The following is a 22,782-nucleotide window of genomic DNA, read 5'->3' as shown; positions in this document are numbered from 1 at the left end:
TTGGGTCAATCCAATGTGATTTCCAGATTAAACAAAACCACTTCTAAATGATGTTTTTTTAAAAGGATGGTGACATGTTGGATTCATGTCTGATTGATGAACTTATACTTAATGAAATATATTTTTCTCTTATAAATATGCATTGCTCTTCAATATCTTTTCCTGTTTTCAAGTTGGATGATTGACTGGGGTAATTCTTTCCTGAAAATGGTGCAATCTAGCACTTTTTAGTACTGTAACAAAGCGAATCGCAAACGAGGCTGCATCAACAAAATGAAGAGGGTTTCAAAATATGGGGAAAAGCTATATATATATATATATATACATATAATGACACATTGAGATTGGTTTAATTTTTATCATTGATTGGACTGCATTTTCTCGTACAACTGGATCATATGCAAAGGGGAATATATGACAAATATCTATGTCATTGTAACACTGTAATGGTATACTTTTAACAATACTACAATACAATACTCAGCAGTATTCACCTAGAATCCAGCAGGATGCAGTTTGTTCATGTTTTCATCAACTACATGTGCTATACACAAAGCATTCTGGAATTCCTAGGCTAAATAAAGGTGCCTTATGCATGTTATCTAGTGAGTCTGAAAAGTTTGATACTATAAGGATTTCATTCATTAGATATGTAATGAGATATTTTTCAAAATTCAGTCTAATATATTTTAATATGGATATAGGCAAACTTATATTTGTAATTTGTTCAACTCTGCTGGAAAATAAACATTTTCTTCATTGATATCTTACAATATACACAAACAGAGGGTACAGTATGCTTTAAACATATTTATTTCATCATAATATGTCCATGTATTTCTATTGATTTTTTTACACAAGTATTAGAAATGTATTCATGACATAGGGTTATTGAAAAAGACAAGAATTTTATATAAACATTGTTGCTGAGCAATGTTTAGTTTTTCGTCCACATGATATTCCTACGCTTTGCTCACATCTGGAAAATGTTGATATATTGAACAATATGAAAATTAATCATATCTACTATTCAGCTCTCTGAGTACAATTTCCAAAAAATAATTTACTTAAACAAATTATCTTACAGTATAGAATATAACAAATCTTGCCTCAACAGCTTCAATGATCTTATTACAAAAAACTTTGTCTACCATGGTTCTAACCAACCATTAACATTCCTTTAATGTTTCTCATTGGATCATTTACATTGTCCATCATGTTTCTTATCTGACCAATAACATTGCCTACCATGTTCCTCATCTGACCATTAACATTGCCCACCATGTTTCTCATCTGACCATTAACATTGCCCACCATGTTTTTCATCTGACCATTAACATTTCCTACCATGTTCCTCATCTGACCTATTCCATTGCCCTCCATTGTTCTCATCTGTCCTTTACATTTTCCCACCATTGTCCTCATCTGACCATAAACTTTGCCTATAATGGTTTTCATCTGACCATTAACATTTCCTACCATGTTGCTCATCTGACAATTAACTTTGCCTACCATATTCCTCATCTGACCTTTACCATTGTCCACCATTGTTCTCATCTGACCATAAACTTTGCATATAATGGCTCTCATCTGACCTTTACCATTGCCTACCATGGTACTCATCAGACCATTAACATTGCCTACCATGGTTCTCATCTGACCATTAACATTTCCTACCATGTTCCTCATCTGACCTATTCCATTGCCCTCCATTGTTCTCATCTGTCCTTTACTATTTCCCACCATTGTCCTCATCTGACCATTAACTTTGCCTATAATGGTTTTCATCTGACCATTAACATTTCCTACCATGTTGCTCATCTGACAATTAACTTTGCCTACCATATTCCTCATCTGACCTTCACCATTGTCCACCATTGTTCTCATCTGACCATAAACTTTGCATATAATGGCTCTCATCTGACCTTTACCATTGCCTACCATGGTACTCATCAGACCATTAACATTGCCTACCATGGTTCTCATCTGACCATTAACATTGCCTACCATTGTTCTAGTCTGACCATTAACTTTGCCTACCATGATTCTCATACGACCATTAACATTGCCTACCATGATTCTCATCCGACCATTAACATTTCCTACGTTGGTTCTCATCTGACCATTAACTTTGCCTACCATGATTCTCATCCGACCATTCACATTGCCTACCATGATTCTCATCCGACCATTAACATTGCCTACCATGATTCTCATCCGACAATTAACATTTCCTACGTTGGTTCTCATCTGACCATTAACATTGCCTACCATGATTTTTATCCGACTATTAACATTGCCTACCAAGGCTCTCATCTGACCATTAACATTGCCTACCATTTTTTTTTATTTAACCGTTAACATTGCCTACCATGATTCTCATCTGACCATTAACATTGCCTACCATGATTCTCATCCGACCATTAACATTTCCTACGTTGGTTCTCATCTGACCATTAACATTGCCTACCATGATTCTCATCCGACCATTAACATTTCCTACGTTGGTTCTCATCTGACCATTAACATTGCCTACCATGTCTCTCATCTGACCATTAACATTGCCTACCATTTTTTTTATTTAACCGTTAACATTGCCTACCATGTTTCGCAATTGGCCATTAACATTTCCTACCATGTTTCTCATCTGACTTTTACCATTGCCTACCATGTTCCTCATCAAACCTTTACCATTGCCTACCATGTTTCTCATCTGACCATTAACACTGCCCACTATGTTTCTCATTTGACCTTTACCATTGCCTACCATGTTTCTCATCTAACCATTTACATTGCCCACCATGTTTCTCATCTGACCATTAACATTGCCTACCATGGTTCTCATCTGACCATTAACATTGCCTCCCATGGTTCTCATATGACCATTACCATTGCCTACCATGTTTCTCATATGACCATTACCATTGCATATAATGGCTCTCATCTGACCTTTAACATTGCCTACCATGTTTCTCATTTGACCATTAACATTGCCTACAATGTTCCTCATCTGACCTTTACCATTACATACCATTGTTCTAGTCTGACTATTAACTTTGCCTACCACGGTTCTCAGCTGACAATTAACATTGCCTACCATGATTCTCATCCGACCATTAACATTGCCTACCAAGGCTCTCATCTGACCATTAACATTGCCTACCATGTTTCGCAATTGGCCATTAACATTTCCTACCATGTTCCTCATCTGACTTTTACCATTGCCTACCATGTTCCTCATCTGACCTTAACCATTGCCCACTATGTTTCTCATTTGACCTTTACCATTGCCTACCATGTTTCTCATCTAACCATTTACATTGCCCACCATGTTTCTCATCTGACCATTAACATTGCCTACCATGTTTCTCATCTAACGTTTACCGTTGCCTACCATATTCCTCATCTGACCTTTACCATTGTCCACCATTGTTCTCATCTGACCATAAACTTTGCATATAATGGCTCTCATTAACATTTGCCTACCATGTTTCTCATCTGACCATTAACCATTGCCTACCATGTTCTCATCTGACCATTAACATTGCCTACCATGTTTTCTGACCATTAACATTGCCTACCATGACTCATTACCACATTGCCTACCATGATTCTCATCCGACCATTAACATTTCCTACATTCTCATCTGACCATTAACATTGCCTACCATGTTTGGCCATTAACATTTCTACCATGTTCCTCATTGCCTTCAATGTTCCTCATCTGACCTTTACCATTACCTACCATTGTTCTAGTCTGACCATTAACTTTGCCTACCACGGTTCTCAGCTGACAATTAACATTTCCTACGTTGGTTCTCATCCGACCATTAACATTTCCTACGTTGGTTCTCATCTGACCATTAACATTGCCTACCAAGGCTCTCATCTGACCATTAACATTGCCTACCATGTTTCGCAATTGGCCATTAACATTTCCTACCATGTTTCTCATTTGACTTTTACCATTGCCTACCATGTTCCTCATCTGACCTTTACCATTGCCTACCATGTTTTTCATCTGACCATTAACATTGCCCACTATGTTTCTCATTTGACCTTTATCATTGCCTACCATGTTTCTCATCTGACCTTTACCATTGCTTACCATGTTTCTCATCTGACCATTAACATTGCCCACTATGTTTCTCATTTGACCTTTACCATTGCCTACCATGTTTCTCATCTAACCATAAACTTTGCCTTTCATGTTTCTCATCTGACCTTAACCATTTCCTACCATGTTCCTCATCTAACATTTACCATTGCCTACCATGTTACTCATCTGACCATTAACATTGCCCACTATGTTTCTCATTTGACCTTTACCATTGCCTACCATGTTTCTCATCTGACCTTTACCATTGCTTACCATTGTTCTAGTCTGACTATTAACATTGCCTTAACCATTGCCTACCATGTTTCTCATCTAACCATAAACTTTGCCTACCATGTTTCTCATCTGACCTTAACCATTTCCTACCATGTTCCTCATCTAACATTTACCATTGCCTACCATGTTACTCATCTGACCTTTAACGTTGCCTACCATGTTTCTGACCATTAACATTGTACCATGTTCACATCTGACCATTAACATTTGCCTACCATTTTCACAAACATTGCCTGATTGCCTACCATTGTCTACGGTTCTCATCTGACATTTCCTATTAATAATATTGCCTACCATGTTTCGCAATTGGCCAATAACATTTCCTGCCATGTATCTCATATGACTTTTACCATTGCCTACCATGTTCCTCATCTGACGATTAACATTTCCTACCATGTTTCACATCTGACCATTAACATTGGCTACCATGTTTCACATCTGACCATTAACATTGCCTACCATGTTTCACATCCGACCACTAACATTGCCTACCACGGTTCTCAGCTGACATTAAACATTGTCTACGATGATTCTCATCCGACCATTGACATTTCCTACGTTGGTTCTCATCTGACCATTAACATTGCCTACCATGATTCTCATCCGACCATTAACATTTCCTACGTTGGTTCTCATCTGACCATTAACATTGCCTACCATGTTTCACATCTGACCATTAACATAGCATACCATGTTTCTCATCTGACCATTACCATTGCCTACCATGTTCCTAATCTGACCTTTTCCTTTACCCACTATTGTTCTCATCTGACCATTAACATTGCCTACCATGATTCTCATCCGACCATTAACATTGCCCACCGTGGTTCTCATCTGACCTCTACCATTGCCTACCATGTTTCCCATCTGACCATTAACTTTTCCCACCATTGTCCTCATCTGACCTGAACCATTGTCTACCATGCTTCTCATCTGACCTTTTCCATTGCCTAACATGTTTCTAATCTGACCATTAACATTGCTTACATGTTCCTCATCTGACCATTTACATTTCCTACCATGTTTCTCATCTGACCATTAACATTGCCGACCATCTTTCTCATCTGACCATTAACATTGCCTACCATGTTTCTCATCTGACTTTTACCGTTGCCTACCATGTTTCTCATCTGACCTTTACTATTTCCTACCATGTTTCTCATCTAACCTTTACCATTGCCTACCATGTTTCTCATCTGACTTTTACCGTTGCATACCATGTTCCTCATCTGATCTTTTCCTTTGCCCACTATTGTTCTCATCTGACCATAAACTTTGCCTATCATGGTTCTCGTCTGACCTTTGCCATTTCCTACCATGTTCCTTATAGAACCTTTACCTACCATGTTACTCATCTGGCCATTAACATTGCTTACCATGTTTCTCATCTAACCATTTACATTGCCCACTATTGTTCTCATCTGACCATAAACTTTGCCTACCATGTTTCTCATCTGACCATTAACATTTCCTACCATGATTCTCATCTGACCATTAACATTTCCTTCCATGTTACTCATCTGGCCATTAACATTGCCTACCATGTTTCTCATCTAACCATTTACATTGCCCACTATTGTTCTCATCTGACCATAAACTTTGCCTACCATGTTTCTCATCTGACCATTAACATTTCCTACCATGATTCTCATCTGACCATTAACATTTCCTTCCATGTTTCTCATATGACCATTAACATTTCCTACGTTGGTTCTCATCTGACCATTAACTTTGCCTACCATGTTCCTCATCTGGCCATTAACATTGCCCACCATTGTTTTCATCTGACCTTTACCATTGCCCACCATTGTTCTCACCTGACCATTAACATATCCTACAATGTTCCTCATCTGACCATTAACATTGCCTACCATTGTTCTCCTCTGACCATTAACATTTCCTTCCATGGTTCTCATCTGACTTTTACCATTGCCTACCATGTTCCTAATCTGACCACTAACATTTCCAAATATGTTTCTCATCTGACCATTAACATTGCCTCCCATGGTTCTCATATGACCATTACCATTGCCTACCATGTTTCTCATATGACCATTACCATTGCCTACCATGTTTCTCATCTAATCATTAACATTTCCTACCATGGTTCTCATCTGATCATTAACATTTCCTACCATGTTCCTCATCTGACCATTAACATTGCCTACCATGTTACTCATCTGACCATTAACATTGCCGACCATGTTTCTCAATTGACCATTAACATTTCCTACGATGTTCCCCATCTGACCATTAACTTTGTGTACCATGGTTCTCATCAGACAATTTTGATGCCTGTCATGGTTTTAAGAACCATTGACCTTGCTTACCTAGGGTCTAACTTAACCATTAAACCTGCCTACCATTGCTTTAACTTTACCATTAACCACTCTCATGGTTTTCACGTGATCATCTTCCCTTTACAAGTATATGTCAGTAGCAAGGCATTGAAAGATATACCTCTGCATGTTTCTATAATTAACAAGGACAACAGCTACCATCATCATCGAAGAGCTCCCTTCTACAATTATCTATCGATAGTAATGCAAACGCTACTATTATCTTCAAAGAGCTCACCGCTACAGCTGTCTATCAAAATAGCAAGCCAAACAGCTACCATCATCTTTAAAGAGCTCCCCTATACAATTATCTTTAAATCGCAGGGCAAACAGCTGCCATCATCATCAAAGGCTACACTCTACTATTATCTATAAATAGAAAGAAAATAACTACCATCATCATCAAAGAGCTCATATCTACAAATATATATAAATAACTAGACAAACAGCTGCCATTATCATCAAAAGTTCGCCTCCACAATTATTTATAAATAGCAAAGAAATCACTGACATCATCATCAAACATCTCACCTCTACAATTATATATATATAACAAGGAAATAGCTGTCATCATCATCCAAAGCTCACCTTTATAATTTTTTATAAAAACAAGGCAAACAGCTGTCATCATCATAAAATGCTCACCTCTACAATTATCTATAAAAAGCAAAGGAATCACTGCCATTATCATCAAACATCTCATCTCTACAATTACATATATATAACAAGGAAATAGCTGCCATCATCATCAAAGAGTTTACTTCTACAATCATCTATAAATAGCAAGGAACACACCTGCCATTATCATTAAAAGCTCAAATCAACAATTATCTATAGAAAGCAAGGAAACAACTGCCATCATCATCAAAAAGCTCGTCTCTGCATTTATCTAAACCTAGAAAGAAAACAACTGCCATCATTATCATCATCATCATCATCATCATCATCATCATCATCATCATCATCATCATTATGAATCTATACATCATCAACAACCCACCCTACCACTATACATTATCAAGAACCCACCCTACCACTATACATCATCAAGAACCCATCCTACCACTATACATCATCAAGGACCCACCCTACCACTATACATTATCAAGGACCCACCCTACCACTATACATTATCAAGAACCCACCCTACCACTATACATCATCAAGGACCCACCCTACCACTACACATCATCAAGAACCCACCCTACCCCTATACATTATCAAGGACCCACCCTACCACTATACATCATCAAGAACCCACCCTACCACTATACATTATCAAGGACCCACCCTACCACTACACATCATCAAGAACCCACCCTACCCCTATACATTATCAAGGACCCACCCTACCACTATACATTATCAAGAACCCACCCTACCACTATACATCATCAAGGACCCACCCTACCACTATACATCATCAAGAACCCACCCTACCACTATACATCATCAAGAACCCACCCTACCACTATACATTATCAAGAACCCATCCTACTGCTTGATATCAACAAAGTAAGCATGATCCATTAACTGCTGATTTCTACAATTATATGCAAATGTACGTATGTTCTCTCATCAAATATCTTATCTCTAACATGAAATTACATTGTCATTTCTATTTTAATTGAGCTTATGCGTTTTCAAATTTTCTTCTTTCTATATTTCAAATAAGGCTCATAGGACTACAATAAGGTTATTCGCTAATAACGTTCATTATTCGTGACATAGCTCGCATTTTTCATATTTAGTTTATTAAGCTCTTCTCATAAGTCTTCATGCTGAATTCAATTTTATCAAACTTATGTTCTTTTTACGTTGAAAATTGTCTTCAAAAGTTCCGTTATTCAGCGTTTATCTAACACCTTCGGGTCTCGACCGACAAGCACGGATAGATGCGCTATAAGGGGCAAGCGGGAGTCCGAACATACGTTGGTGAGAAGTGGGACATCGGTTTTGTAAGCGGGCTCCAAGCAGATATGGCAGCTTTAATTCTGTGTATACGGACGATGGCGATATCTCAGGACTGTAGTCTTTCTCACGAGCCATTCTTGTTTGTTGAGCTGATGCTCTAAAGTCTAGTTCATACAAACAAACCAAGTATTGATAAATTAAAAATAAGTTTATAAAAGCTGAATTAAGCTGTCAGAGTTTTAGATTTATATTTGTCATTAATTCTGTCATTGAATTGTATAACTAACAAATGTCTTTCCCACAAAATCTAATAACACATGATAACCGTGAGGATTTCCATAACAATATGTAGTAGCCAACACGATTTATTTTATATGTTTTCGATTGGACCTGATTGTGTTAGCATAATTGAAATAATAAAAGATATATAGTATCTTACATCGAGTATGACAGTTTGTTTGCAAATTGGGAATAATTAATCAACTCACCCTTGGTCCCCGTTTTTCTCTCTTATTTGCCTTACATTCCCTGGTGCTTGAAACCTGCATTACCGCCATATTGCATTCCCTCATCACCTCCGTATGGTAATCCTCCTGAACCATACATCCCCTCTAGGCCTCCATAGGGCGGTCCTCCTTCCCCATACATTCCCTCGTATCCAGCCATGTCGTATGGCATGGTCCCATCTCGGTACATTTCTGGAATAGGCATTTTCTCGAATCCTGGTGGTGTTGGAAAGTACTTTGCCCAGTGAGGCAATCCGTTGTAAGGGTACTCTGGGTACCTCATTCTGATTTGGCGGAAGTAAGGCAAATCCTCAAACTTATGTCCTCTTGACATGTTCGGCCATACCCCTGATGCGACTTTCTTTTTTTCTGTTTCCTTTTTGTCTTTTTTCTTTTCCTTTTTCTTATTCTTTTTACTGGATTTTCCGACAGTTTCCTTACTAACCGCGGTATGTACATCCTGGCTCTGTAACTCCTTTATCTTTTGTTGTTGATTGCTTTGTTTCCGAATTTTATCTTGAGCCAGTATATGCTGCCTATAAAACTCTTCTTCGTCAGTGCTTAGTGCCTCAGAGTCACCACTTCGTAACACAGTACTGTTATCGCTGGCACGACTATCGAGTTCTTTGTGGATTTCTTTCCCTTGTGTATGTTTTATGTTACGATCTGCTATGTCTCCAACTGCACTTTTGACACCTTTCAGGAACGTTTCTCCGGCATCTTTGTCAGTTTCACTGCCAATAGGTGCCAAGGATTTCCGACGCCGGAGAGTGGCGTCTGTTCCAGTGGATAGTTTACTCAGGCTGCCAGTTGGCTGGAGAGGCGTTTGATCCACTTTGAATGAATGGTTCTTTTGATTCAATCCGCTTTTTGTTTCTTCATGATCATGCCGTTTTGTCTTGCTGTTTTCACTTCCTGTTATCCCAGGAATCTTCGCCGCCTTCGAGAAGGGATCCTTTGTTGGCAGTCCGGTATCCATAACACTTTTCACTTCTTCGTGATCATGTCTTTTGGTTGTGCTAAACTCGCTTCCCAATATTGCCGGAATCTTTGCCGCTTTTCTGAAAGGATCCTTTGTTGGGAGTTCGGTATCCATAGCATTTTTTACTTTGTCATGATCATGTCTTTTGGTTGTGCTAAACTCGCTTCCCAATATTGCCGGAATCTTTGCCGCTTTTGTGAAAGGATCCTTTGTTGGGAGTCCGGTATCCATAACACTTTTCACTTCCTCGTGATCATGTCTTTTGGTTGTGCTAAATTCGCTTCCCAGTATTGCCGGAATCTTTGCCGCTTTTGTGAAAGGATCCTTTGTTGGGAGTCCGGTATCCATAACACTTTTCACTTCGTCATGATCATGTCTTTTGGTTGTGCTAAACTCGCTTCCCAATATTTCCGGAATCTTCGCTGCTTTAGTGAAAGGATCCTTTGTTGGAAACCCGGTGTCTAAGAAGACATTCTTCATTTCACCGTGGTCATGCCGTTTGGTCTTACCTAGCTCGTTTCCTGATATTCCCGGTATCTTTGCGGCTTTGGTGAACGGGTCCCTTTTCGGAAGTTCAATGTCTAAGGCACTGTTCGGCACATCGTAGTCATGCCTCTTGGTCTTTGAACGATTACTTCCAGATATCCCTGGAATCTTGTCGGTCTTTTTAAATGGATCTCGGGTTGGGACCGTAACGTTCTCCGCGCTGTTGAGTGGTGCCAATGCTTTTCTGCGCGTGATACTTCCGTCTGCCGTTGTAGACAACTGACTCAGACCTCCTGGTTTTCTCATGTCCCTTTCAGGACCGAATCTGTCTAAAGAATGTTGCTGTCCTACATCGGGTATTCGACCTCTTTTGGCCAATCTGTCCTTCCCTGGCATAGAGAGGGGCATCAGTGACATTTTTGGAGTAAAATTATAGAGAAATCATTAGCGCGCTGCTAATATTTGTGGTTGCGATGGGCAAATCACGTGTGATTTATTATGACGTCATCAGTCATTATTGCGTCATCAAATTTATTGTCGTTCCGGATACCAATATATATGCACATCACTCTAGTTTTGTTGGGTTTTTGGCAAGGAAGATAATTTACTCTGCAGCAAAACATTTTTACAGCTTGTACCTTCCCATTTTGTCTTTCAAAATTATACATCTTGCGTTTATCTGCATTGTACTAAATCCTTTCATCTTATGAAGGGATAAAATCATGCTGGTGAAGTTGTATCAGCTGTTTAATTTGTTTCAATGTACAAGTAATTCAGATTACAAAATTAAACTACTTACGATGATGTGCAGTCTTCCTAAAGTCCAAGGTTTACATACACAGCATAAAAACGACTCTCCTGTCTACGACTTAACTTAAATTACTAGGTAACTAGTGTCTAGAGAAAACCTACGATGTCGGGCAAGTGATTGAATACGTTTTTCACATCACATCTTATCCGGAACTCGAAACCGGTCACCTGCCACGCCACTCAACCACTCTTCAGACCTGACTTAAACATGCTTTACTGTCATAATAATCAATGATAGACTAATAATACAGGTAATTATTACAACATAATTAAGTCCCTTCCCAAAACAAAATAACAATTACAGCATTTGTCAAAATAAAAAGGTCGTGCATCTACAATGACGGTTACATTGATCTCCGAAATCGGAAAATAAATTAATTTGACTTAAAATGTATTGCTTTATTTATTGAAACAGTGGCATTTCAAAGTATGGTTTAATTTGTGTCTACTTGCAGATTTTCCATTTTCAGAGAGTCTAAGTTTCTGTGTATAGATATCCCTTGTCAACTATGACCTGTCAACTGTCTATGACTACAAAATAGACCTCCGATTGGTGACTGATCATCATTTAACAGCGTTGGTTGTAAAATTGATTTCTTATTCGTTGTTTATATTATCAAATGATTTATTGGTTGTGCATAGAAATGACAAACGTACATGTAAATCATAGTGTTTTAATATCTTAATATACACAACACAGTACTCCCCTTAATCAGAGTGGTACAAGTAAGTTCCTAAAACAACAATAAAAACACATGATATACTATTATCCTATAAAGTTTCCCTGTTATAACTCCGACTAAGCTCTGTGGAATATCCAAACTGTTTCAAGGAAACCGTCTTCATATAGAATGTAGACCCTGATATAGACATAAATGTGCTTTGTGACGGCGTTGTTGACGTCGTGATACGGGTTTTAGCGTAAATAATTTTAACGTTTTCCCTGTTACTATGGTACCTCTTTTTAGCACGTTTCCTGAATCCTTACGATTTGCAAGTGAAAGCTTGCAAATATGATGCACAAAATTCTTTTTAAATTTGGATTTCAGAACAAAATCATATATAGGAATATAGGATTTAAACATTTTCTTTTCAAATTGAACAATTTTGGTGGCAATGCGGTTTTAATCCAGCAAATGAAAAAAATATATATATACCATTTTCTTATTTTCCGTCATTATCCTTATATCATAAAAAGTTATCACCAGTACAACGTTAAATTTTTGGTCAACAGGCCCAAATTGCTCAAAACTTGGTAACAGATAGCGTAACCACTAGCTTGTGAAAATTCAACATGTTAATTCGTCCTAAATATGACCTCCCTTTTAATCATAGACACGTGACAGTGCTCGACAATTTTTATCACGTGATTGAAAACATGGCGGACGAAGCGGATGATAAACAACCCAATGGGTCTGAAGAATCAGAGGAAAATGGCACACAGGAAGATGATATAACCTTTGTTGATGGTCAGGTAATTGTTCGAGGGGAAGAGCTCATCTTGGCTTTGATCAAGTGGGAAATAACTTTTGTTGAATGGGCTCTGTCACATACCCTATGAAGACTTGTCAACTTTCTGTTTGTATCAGATCTGTAACTACTAGGTATAATAGTGCATTGTCCTCGTTAATACGTATCAACATCAGAGCTTTATCAGTGTGTTATATGACTTGAATAAAAAACTTGTTTTGATTAAAAACTTATAGCATTTTACATGGATGACTCCAAAATAAGATAACTAGATCTATCTTTGGAAAACACGAATGTTGAACGCCAAATTTAAAACTAGCCATATGCGATGAGATGAGTTAGCAAAATACTTCCGTTATTCAAATGTCAGGTGACATAAAAACAGATGTACGTTGTTTATACATTTATTTCTTAAAAGAATTTAAGATGCATAAAAGAAATGATATTCTTTTTACCAACAATTCATGGTTGTTAAATAATCCACTGTGATGAGTTGTAGGTCTATAGGGACAGCCATGAGATAGCTAACATTTACACCATTTTGCTGCTAAAGTTATTATTATTATGACATTCTTAACAGCCCGAAAACACATAAAAACTTACCAGGGCCATCAAACAGTAAAACACACAGCTATTCAAATGCTAAAGTAAAACCTGTTCAATAGAGATACATTTGGAAATAACCTCTGTTCATTTTCTTTTATAGCCCCGTCCTTTGTACTGTGCAATACTACATTGCATGACTGGGTAGTCACTTCAAAATACTTTCACAACAGGAGTAGATATTAGATATACTTACTGTTTAGGGTTTAGCATCCCTGCAACAGCCTGGGTAATCAGTTCGAAGACTGTCCATATGGATGATGGCCAGCTGGCAACTGACAGACGTTTTTGTAGAACCGATTCACGAAAATGTCATGTCCTGGACATGGTAGCTTGATACCGCTAGAGACAATATACAGAGACCTATGATAGTAATTGTCCATATTTCTCTGGAAAGTCCTTGTTACATCCATACATTTTGAAAAATGTGTGAAGTGTATTTTAATAACAGTTTTTTCTGGCAAATTAAACACATAAATGCCAACATTTTTAAGCTGGTTGAAGCACTTCACATTGCTCAAAATAAACCAATTTTCCATTACTGTTACTTAATTTTTTTGTCAGGCCAGTTGTAATGTAATGTAAATGTAATGCAAAGAACTAAATTTTTTCAATTATTCAAAATGCATCATACAACTTATATTTCAGCTTTCATATATAGGACACGATGCTGCGGAAATTCCTGAGAAGTTAATTACTGACTATGCTAGCATCACTCGCAGACTAGATCTGAGCTTCAACCAACTACAGTAAGATCACTGTTTTGCAATTCATATCATGCTGACGAGAAGTATTGATCTTACTTCCCTATGAATAATCAAATTAGAATTTACAATATACAAAGCATCTGCAGCTTTTGACTTTATAGATTGATGTATATCACAACTGTAGTTATAATTTACATGCAATATTGGAATATTGTTTATTATGTTGTAATATTATGAGAAAAACTGTATAAACATAACTTAAATGCATGTACATATATCTAGCAAATTACCTATTCTTATATTTGAAATCTAGTTTGTCTTTTTTTAGACATGGAATGCTCATAATTTTTTTCTCTTATGACCATATATAACCTGTGATCAATTTTGTGACTGGTACTGTACTTAACCTTGGAAAAGGCAGCAGACATATTCCTCAAAGTCAAGGGATTCCTTATAGCATGTTTTCAAGAGCTTTAAAATAGTGTTGTGATGATTGTTAATTCTATTGAACAAAAGTAGATATGGCTGGGCTTATTTCCAGTCATGGCATGAGTTAAATAATCTGTCTGGAAAATATATGTAATTTGCATATGTTTTAAAATGTGAATGTAAAGCTGGAAAGATTGTAAATTGCTTTCTGCAAAGTTTTATTTAAATGCTTTTTTTCATTTTGTCTAGGTCTCTGAATGGATTAGATCAATTTGTCAATCTAGAAGAATTGATACTTGATAATAATTGTTTTGATGAAAATTTAAAATTTCCAAAGATGGAAAGCTTACACACACTTACAGTGAATAAAAATAAAGTATCCTTTTAAAAGAAATAGTAAACATAGCCTACGTTCTTTATCAGAAATCCCATTCATTTCTAGTCAGTATTACAAATTTCATTTCCTTAAACATGTTTTGAAAATATCAAGTGCTTGAAGATATAAATGATAAATATAAGTTTTATGAAAGAAAGGTAAATGGATGAGATATTGGTTGAAAGTATCATAAACCTGAATGTGAACAATAATATGTTAAAAATCATCACAGGTTTAAGTGTCAATAAATGGAACAAACTTATCCTGATAACTAGTGTTCTAGGAAATAATTTCCTTAAGATTTTTACTAGATTACCAATTTAAGCAATATAGTGCAAAATCTTGCCTCCAACCTTCCTGGACTGAGATACCTTAGCATGCTTGGCAATGTTGCGTGTCCAAACCAGTTATCTGACCATGAGAAGGATGAAGAAGACTACAGAAGATACAGGTAATTACTGTTTGAATAAACAATGAAGAAAATAGCAACATGTCAACAAATTCATAATTCAAACTCAAATTAGAAAAAAACTATGGCAAGATATGAACATTAGAAAGATTTACACAGAGACTCCTGAAAAAGTACAAGGAGAACAAGACCAGGTGTTCCTGGAGAAGAAGTATTTTCTGTTTCATCAATCCACCAGGTAAATCTTGGTCAACCAAAGTCAGTAATGTCACAAGGTTAACAGCAATGGAACCATCAGGAATGCTAATGAACATTTATTTATACAGCAGTAAGCACATGGAAAGGCATGATTTCTGTTATATATGAAAAAACTTTTGGTTGTGTGAACAAACAGGATTTTCCTTTAATTTTTTTTAACATAGATTAATGAAACTTGTATGATAATGACATAATTTACAGGAAAAATATTCTTCTATGTTCCCTATTGACTGTAATGCTAAGTGTTTTTTATTAATTAAAAATTCAAACTTTTGTTTACAGATTTTATGTTCTGTTTCATTTAAACAATTTGAAATTCCTGGATTCTTCACCTGTAAAACTTGAAGAATTGGCTGAAGCCAAGCGTGTTGGACCATTTATGCAGATTATCAAGGGTACTGCTGAGACATTGATTGAAGGTGGAAAAGAAGAGGAAGATCCTACTGGGTACACACCCCTTCCTGAATCTCAGAGGAAAGTGGATGACCACAAAGGTATGTGACTCAGAGGGAATTGTTGACAATAACATGTTACAAAGGGAACATTATAGGAACCCGTGCTAAGTGTAACCTTTACAAGCTGAAAATTACCTGTGTCCAATGTTACCTGTACAAACAAAGCACTATAACAAAGCAGAATTTGTTTATTGTTATGAATAGGTTTCCCAATACTTTTATAATAATAACTACAATGAATTTGTTTTATTGACAGTTAGTAAAGAAAATGTGATGGAAATAGGAGACAGATTTCAGTTATAAATTCCCTCACCAATATTCCAGATTAGGTATCATTCCAAGAAAGTTATTAGTGTAGTGACAAAGTAATATGTAAATACATTGCTTACTCTCAATCACTTTTAAACACACCCCATAATGACATTTATAAGTTGTGAAAAACAAAGATTGAAACAAAAGACACACATAGCACATATTTATCAATTCTTAAATGTGTTCTTGAACAAAGCATTTGGGTAAATTTCCTTGTCTAAGAAATGGTCAAAGTGAGATAATTAGTGAAAATTATCATGTACAATGTGCACATTTCCTGTAAAATTAAAGATTGTCCAAACACTCAGCATTGAAAAGATATGCCGTTATTTGAAATGCCTCAGTATCTGACTGATTGCCTTTTGTTTGTTTCTTCAGGTTCATATGGAAGAAGTAAATACGTATATTATGGAAGACATTCTGAAGGCAACCGGTTCATTCGTAATAATGATTTGTAGTTGTTAAAATGAACAAACAACAAAATAAGTTATAGTGCCAAGTTTTTTTATGACAGTCACACCCTAGTGATTAGTTGACTATAAGGATTTCACATTTACAACAGATTTTAACAAGATAGACAGAATCGTTTCATGACAATATTTCATCTTTTCTTGTAAATATATGAATTAATGGTCTGCTATCATTTTTTTATTTTTGAGGAAACTGTTTTGGTATCAATTTTCAAGATGGCCCATTCATGTTTTTGAAGTTTTTTCAAAAATGTTGTTCTCCCAAAAGAATTGCTCTCAATGTTTTGGTGAAATTTTCCACATCAAAATTGAAGTTTTTATGAATTGAACTTGCGGGAATTTTTTGCAAAATGAATATTGTAACTGTAAATGATGTGGCTGTCTGCCTGCAAGTACATCAAAGGTTTCCTGTTGTGTTCCTCTTGTAGGCAGATGTAAGATTTCTTCTTGGACTGCTTGTGGTGAGCATGACATTGGTTTAAGAAGATTGTTTGCATTGAATGAAGAAAGCTTAAAAGATTGTATGTGAGTGGGTTTTTAGATGAAAACTATATGCAACAACCTAAGATCATGTGTGTATATATTTGTTTTCAATTTGCTGCAATGAATAGAGTATATTATTTTGAAAGGAAAAAATGCACTGAAACTGGAATGTCCTGTCTCTAGTAACAAGTGAACTAGTATATATGTGTATTGTAAGTCTTATGTAAAGCTTAAAAGCTTGTTCAAGTCTCCATTCCAGCAAAAGGACTCGATACCATTTTTGCGATATTTACTGGGTAATGCATCGTTACAATATCCATCACATATGTCATGTCCTAGCTGTAGTTATTTTGAAATGTGTTTATTTATGTATATTGTTGTTTTGTTTTTGTTGAAGAAACATGTCATTCAGAAACTGTCACATTGGTCAGAAAAGCGTCGCCTTATTCACAGGGTAATTTCAGTGTTATTCTGTAAAAGTATTTTTTTGATGGTTCAACAATTTCCTCGGTTTTACAAAAAGCTTGATGTTACAAGGATGTCTTGAGTTCATTATCCCCCTACAACAAATGTTGTTAAGGCGATAAAGGAATGTTCCTCTATGTGTATAACTCTTATACTCACAAGCGATCAGATGGCCTCATCCCTGGAGAGATTTCAATCAAACTTCACATTCGTATAAAGGATGTTAATATCACAGTCTAGTTTGAGTTACAGGGTGGCACTGTCAAGGTCACAATTACTTTTTCAGAAAATCCTTGTCAGCACTCTGTATTGGCTTCATTCCTTGCAGGATTTTGTTAAGAATTAAGACAATTGGCTATCTTTTCATTGTTCTAAAGTCAATTTTTTAACCATAATGGAATTTGTATCACCTGCATTAATTGTTCGCGTTATGAATATTGGTTTCAATTTATCTAGTTTTTTCATTATATTTTATTCCTCCTAGAAAGAAGCCAAAAAAAGAGTTCCTTGAGAATGACAACTTTTAAAGTTGTATTTTGTTATATATGTATTTTTCTAAGTCTTCCTAAAGTAAGTAAAGAGTTTTAGAAATTATCCATGTCTACTCTTTAGCAGACAATATGGAGATGTACTCTAAGTATGTTATTTACATGAAATACCCGGTTTAACATTGGAGGGATAAGCAATCAGATATTACCTGAGGAAGAACTTTACTGTATAAGCATATGAATTATTCTACAATAAATCCAGGGGTAACACATGATCTCTGACTCAATATAGGGAGGTGAGATTGTCACAGATCAGAGATTAGGCATTGCTTGATATTATTACTGTATTGGTTTAGACTTGAATGGGCTTATTAATAGATGCATGGAATCCCTTGGTGTTGTTTATTCATAAACTGCTGTAATCATGCTGTAATTATACAATGTTGTTGTTCTAACTTTATGTGTACACATGACATTAAATTTCATTGGTGTCACAATCAACTGATTGTTTTCACATCAATGAAAAATAATGGTCAGTAATGTGCCAATATCATAATTTTAAATAGTATATAATACAATGATTTTTATAAAAATAAAATTAAGTAGATTTCAATATATAAAATTATGATTTAGTTATCAGACTGTGATCCTGATGGGCTAGCCCAGTTATGATTACAATCACTGACCCCAATGTGTTGTAAACTGAGGTTTGAAATGTGATCTCATGAACAAGTCTTACGGGGCTATATTTGATACTCATCATTGCTGATGCCAAATTCAATGTTTGTGAGAATAAAGTAGTCATGCACATGGTCACACTTGTAGGGAATAGGATGTTGGGTAGTGTTAGTATATATCCCCTGTGTAACAATATGAAAAAGTATGTTCCAATTGTAACGTTTATTTCATCTGTTAAATAAATTTGTTTCCCTGTTGACTGATGAATTAACCTTTCAGTTGAATTCACTTTGCTGTTGACGTCACCTTCTGTTGAATTCACTTGAAGCTCACGTTCCTGAAGAAGTGACTTGTTTCAATGCATGTCTTATTTATTTTGCCTCTGGATCACATCAATGATAAATTCATTCCTTCAGTTGATTTCAACTCCAGGGCCCGTATTCATGAAACCATTCTCATGCTCAAGCAGACTTTTTTTTATAATTTGCCTAAATCATATAAAATAATACATATGTCTAATATAAACATTGAATATAACTTTGACTTGAAGTCCTTTCAAATTTTTCTTTAAATCTTTGACTAAATCAGTCTTATTTTTAAATTTTTAACTTAAACATGACATAAGGCTTGAGCACAAAATTCATGTTTGAGCATGAGGACGGTTTCATGAATACGGGCCAGATCATGCTGCTAGATGAATTTATTCCTTGAATTAAAGACAAGATCAAAATCCCTAATGAAATCCTTCTTTCAGTTGAATTCATTATGATCACACATCCTGGAGAAATCACTCTTGGAGTTAGATCAAATTCAAGATTGATTCCCCTTCCTGTTTGAGATTTCTTTTTAATTTCCACTTTACTTGTATATGTACATTAGATGTTGAAACTTTCATTATTGCATTGATAAGTCTTCAGTATTTAATGTGGCAGGGAGTAGTAACTGCATCTACAAACATACAATTACTTGCCGTGAAAGATAATTTTCTTTTAAATTGAAACAGAAACAGTTTCATAAATAGATGAATATTTACATCCAGATCTATTAGTGAATGACATATGATTATTTAATGATAATGAAATATAATTTGTTTTACTTTATAAGCAATATTGTACAAATTTGCTAAATAATATATTGAAACTTGAAAAAAATAAAAAAGGAAAAAGACAATAATTAAAGTGTTTGTCATTTTTTTCATCTACTGCATCACAAAACACCCCAAATCCAAAGGAGTGAGATGTTTTTGACGGTCTACAAAACCTTCAGATGAAGATGAGAGATATATGGTTTAAAGCTCCCTTCCTGTGGCAGTTTATTTTTCTGAGAATTGGACTAGTCTGTACTGATGTGGTTTTGTTATTGGGCCAGTAATAGCCAAATTGTTTTGTGGAAGGTACGGTACTTCTGTATGATGTTCTGTGAAGTAGCTTCACTTAATCCAAGGAAATTTGGCCTTATGGTATACTAACTTGAAATACTACTTTAAGCACATACTTTATTAAGACTTATCTTCCTTGAAAAATAGCTTGCTTGACTTTGATGTATTCCTTACTCTGCATGAAATTTTTAAAAAAGTTGTTAAAAAGTGCACGAAAAGAAAAACATTTAATCGGAATCTTCCTAAGGCTTAACATCTGTAGAATTATCATTGCTAAAGGTAAATGAAAATCACTGCTTTGAAATAGGAAAAAATCTACTTGTAACATCCTATATTAGACCAGTATATTAAGATATCAATGCACATTTCAGTTGCAATGACTCTTTGGAATATTCTTCATCGCTCTTCTACATATAAACAACAAGTCAAACCGTGTGAAATTTCAGAAATTTTCAACATTAAATCTCTAAAATATCTCTGAATGTGAAAGAGTTAGTTGGATGAACAGACCAATGGACACCATAATTACTTTATAATGATTGTACAAACATAAAGACAAGTAAAAATATTGGTGAATGTCATGTTATTTTATTGCTGTTAACTATGACATATTTATACTAACCAGCCAGACCTATATAGTTAAAATGGCTGTGTACAAATGTAATGACTGCTAATCAATCCACTAACATCAAATGTAGGTAAGACATCAACAAAACACAATTAATAAAAGCTCACACAGAATTTATAAGTCCTCAGCATGCATGATTTGTACACATATTTTCATCATAATGTGACTAGCTTCAGTCACACTCAAGAAAATCAATTGAGGGCATGTTTCCAGTAAACTAATCAATCACAAAAACATGTGACCTACATGTTTGATTTACTTCTACCCGGAAGAATTTGCTTTTCTGATAAAGACATGTAAATATATATCTTGGAAAATAAAGGATGGTGTTTGGGTCACATTTTCATCCACATGGACAAAAAACTTAGTAACATTGGTATATATGCTATGAATGAAATCTTACTCAATTCCGTATAAAGGTAGGAAAAAATTAGAAATTGTGTTTTATAACATCATAACAATATTTCACTGAAAGTTGGTATTTCTTACCTGAAACAAAAAAGGTAATAATATCAGTTCTGAAAATGAGTCATTCAAAACAAAAACTACCCTCTCCTCACAAAAAAAAAAAAAATTCCCTCGTCTCTTAACATTCAGAATACATATTGATATTTCTTGTGTCTCTTCTACAAAAATGGTTGAAATTTTATCTAATGCCACAACAAACAACATCTATTGACACTAGAGAATAGGTATGATGTATAATGAACACAATTCTTATATATCTCTGCTGCTGCCTTTCCGTTTTTATCGTATAGCTCCCTCTATACAGTCTTGGGATCACAGGGACTACACACTTCAATATAATGATTGTGGGAAGGTTTATACATAATAGGATAACACCTCCAAACATCACTTTGCTATGCCTGGCCCCTGTGACTTTTATGATAATGGTACGTAAGAATACACTTGATTGAACAACAAGTACTAACTTTGACAACTTGGCATGATTGATCTTGTTCTTAATTTATGAACAGTTGATCCATGGTTCAAGAACTGAATACAACTGAGATGTTGAAAATGCATAAACAAAATTGTGAGCTTTACATCTGACATATAAGCAATGACAACAAAATGGTGTACAAATGGATAGCCATGTATAATGATAACAAAAAATACAAATGATGACCAGCATCAAACAGCCAAAAGTAAAAAATTCTTCCGTCAGCATCAATATAAGTGAATATTTAACAACAGGAAGATAGCATGTTGTTATTCAAATTATCAGCACTCACTCTTTTACAATTTCAAATCAAGGTCAAATTTTTTTTTTGTATTATTTTTTTCTTTTCTCTGTACAATGACAACTAGAAATATTACCTAAGGTTTTTTTGTACTCGCTTAATCTATTGTAAGATTGATGAAAACACAACAATTTTTTACTTCCTGAATCAATACTGAAATGTCAATATTAGGACATAAATTCTGTAATGTATTGCCCACTGACTGGGTTCAAAACAGGTTCTCTTAAAAAAACACATTTCAGGTGTACATCTTTCAGGAATTTGTAGTGTGTCTGATGCAACTAGACACATTTAATGGTAACAAATAGGTGATCATACCATAAATACTAACCATCATATATTTGGGACAGTAATTCAATGGCAACATACAGGAACACTTTTTCTATGATGCCAACCCCCTAGAACGCCATATTTTGCTTTGTTTGGATTAAACTTCTGTATACTGCTTCATAAAGAATTTTTTTTAAATTGGTATATGTTTATAAAATGTATAGTGCAG

General features: G+C 35.4%; 1 protein-coding gene across 1 annotated transcript; it reads left to right on the top strand.

The window, feature by feature from the left end:
• Positions 1–12,808: 12,808 nt before the first annotated feature.
• Positions 12,809–20,033, top strand: LOC132551331 (leucine-rich melanocyte differentiation-associated protein-like). The gene is made up of 6 exons (XM_060215463.1): positions 12,809–12,904; positions 14,152–14,252; positions 14,889–15,015; positions 15,327–15,466; positions 15,965–16,176; positions 16,828–20,033. Exons 1-6 carry the CDS (start codon positions 12,809–12,811, stop codon positions 16,905–16,907), a joined length of 756 nt encoding a protein of 251 aa, XP_060071446.1. The 3' UTR covers positions 16,908–20,033.
• Positions 20,034–22,782: the final 2,749 nt, after the last annotated feature.

This window comes from Ylistrum balloti, unplaced genomic scaffold, assembly GCF_031769215.1.
Source record: "Ylistrum balloti isolate Yb309-2 unplaced genomic scaffold, AGI_CSIRO_Ybal_v1 Utg370196, whole genome shotgun sequence".
Classification (NCBI taxonomy): domain Eukaryota; kingdom Metazoa; phylum Mollusca; class Bivalvia; order Pectinida; family Pectinidae; genus Ylistrum; species Ylistrum balloti.
The sequence above is the reverse complement of the archived record's forward strand: the minus strand, read 5'-3'. Positions and strand labels throughout refer to the sequence as shown.

Coding starts and splice junctions, on each gene's coding strand:
- LOC132551331 (XM_060215463.1), top strand. CDS start 12,809: ATGGCGGACGAAGCGGATGATAAACAACCCAATGGGTCTGAAGAATCA. Junction 15,016..15,326: donor TTACAGTGAATAAAAATAAA/GTATCCTTTTAA, acceptor GATTTTTACTAG/ATTACCAATTTAAGCAATAT. Junction 16,177..16,827: donor GAAAGTGGATGACCACAAAG/GTATGTGACTCA, acceptor TTGTTTCTTCAG/GTTCATATGGAAGAAGTAAA.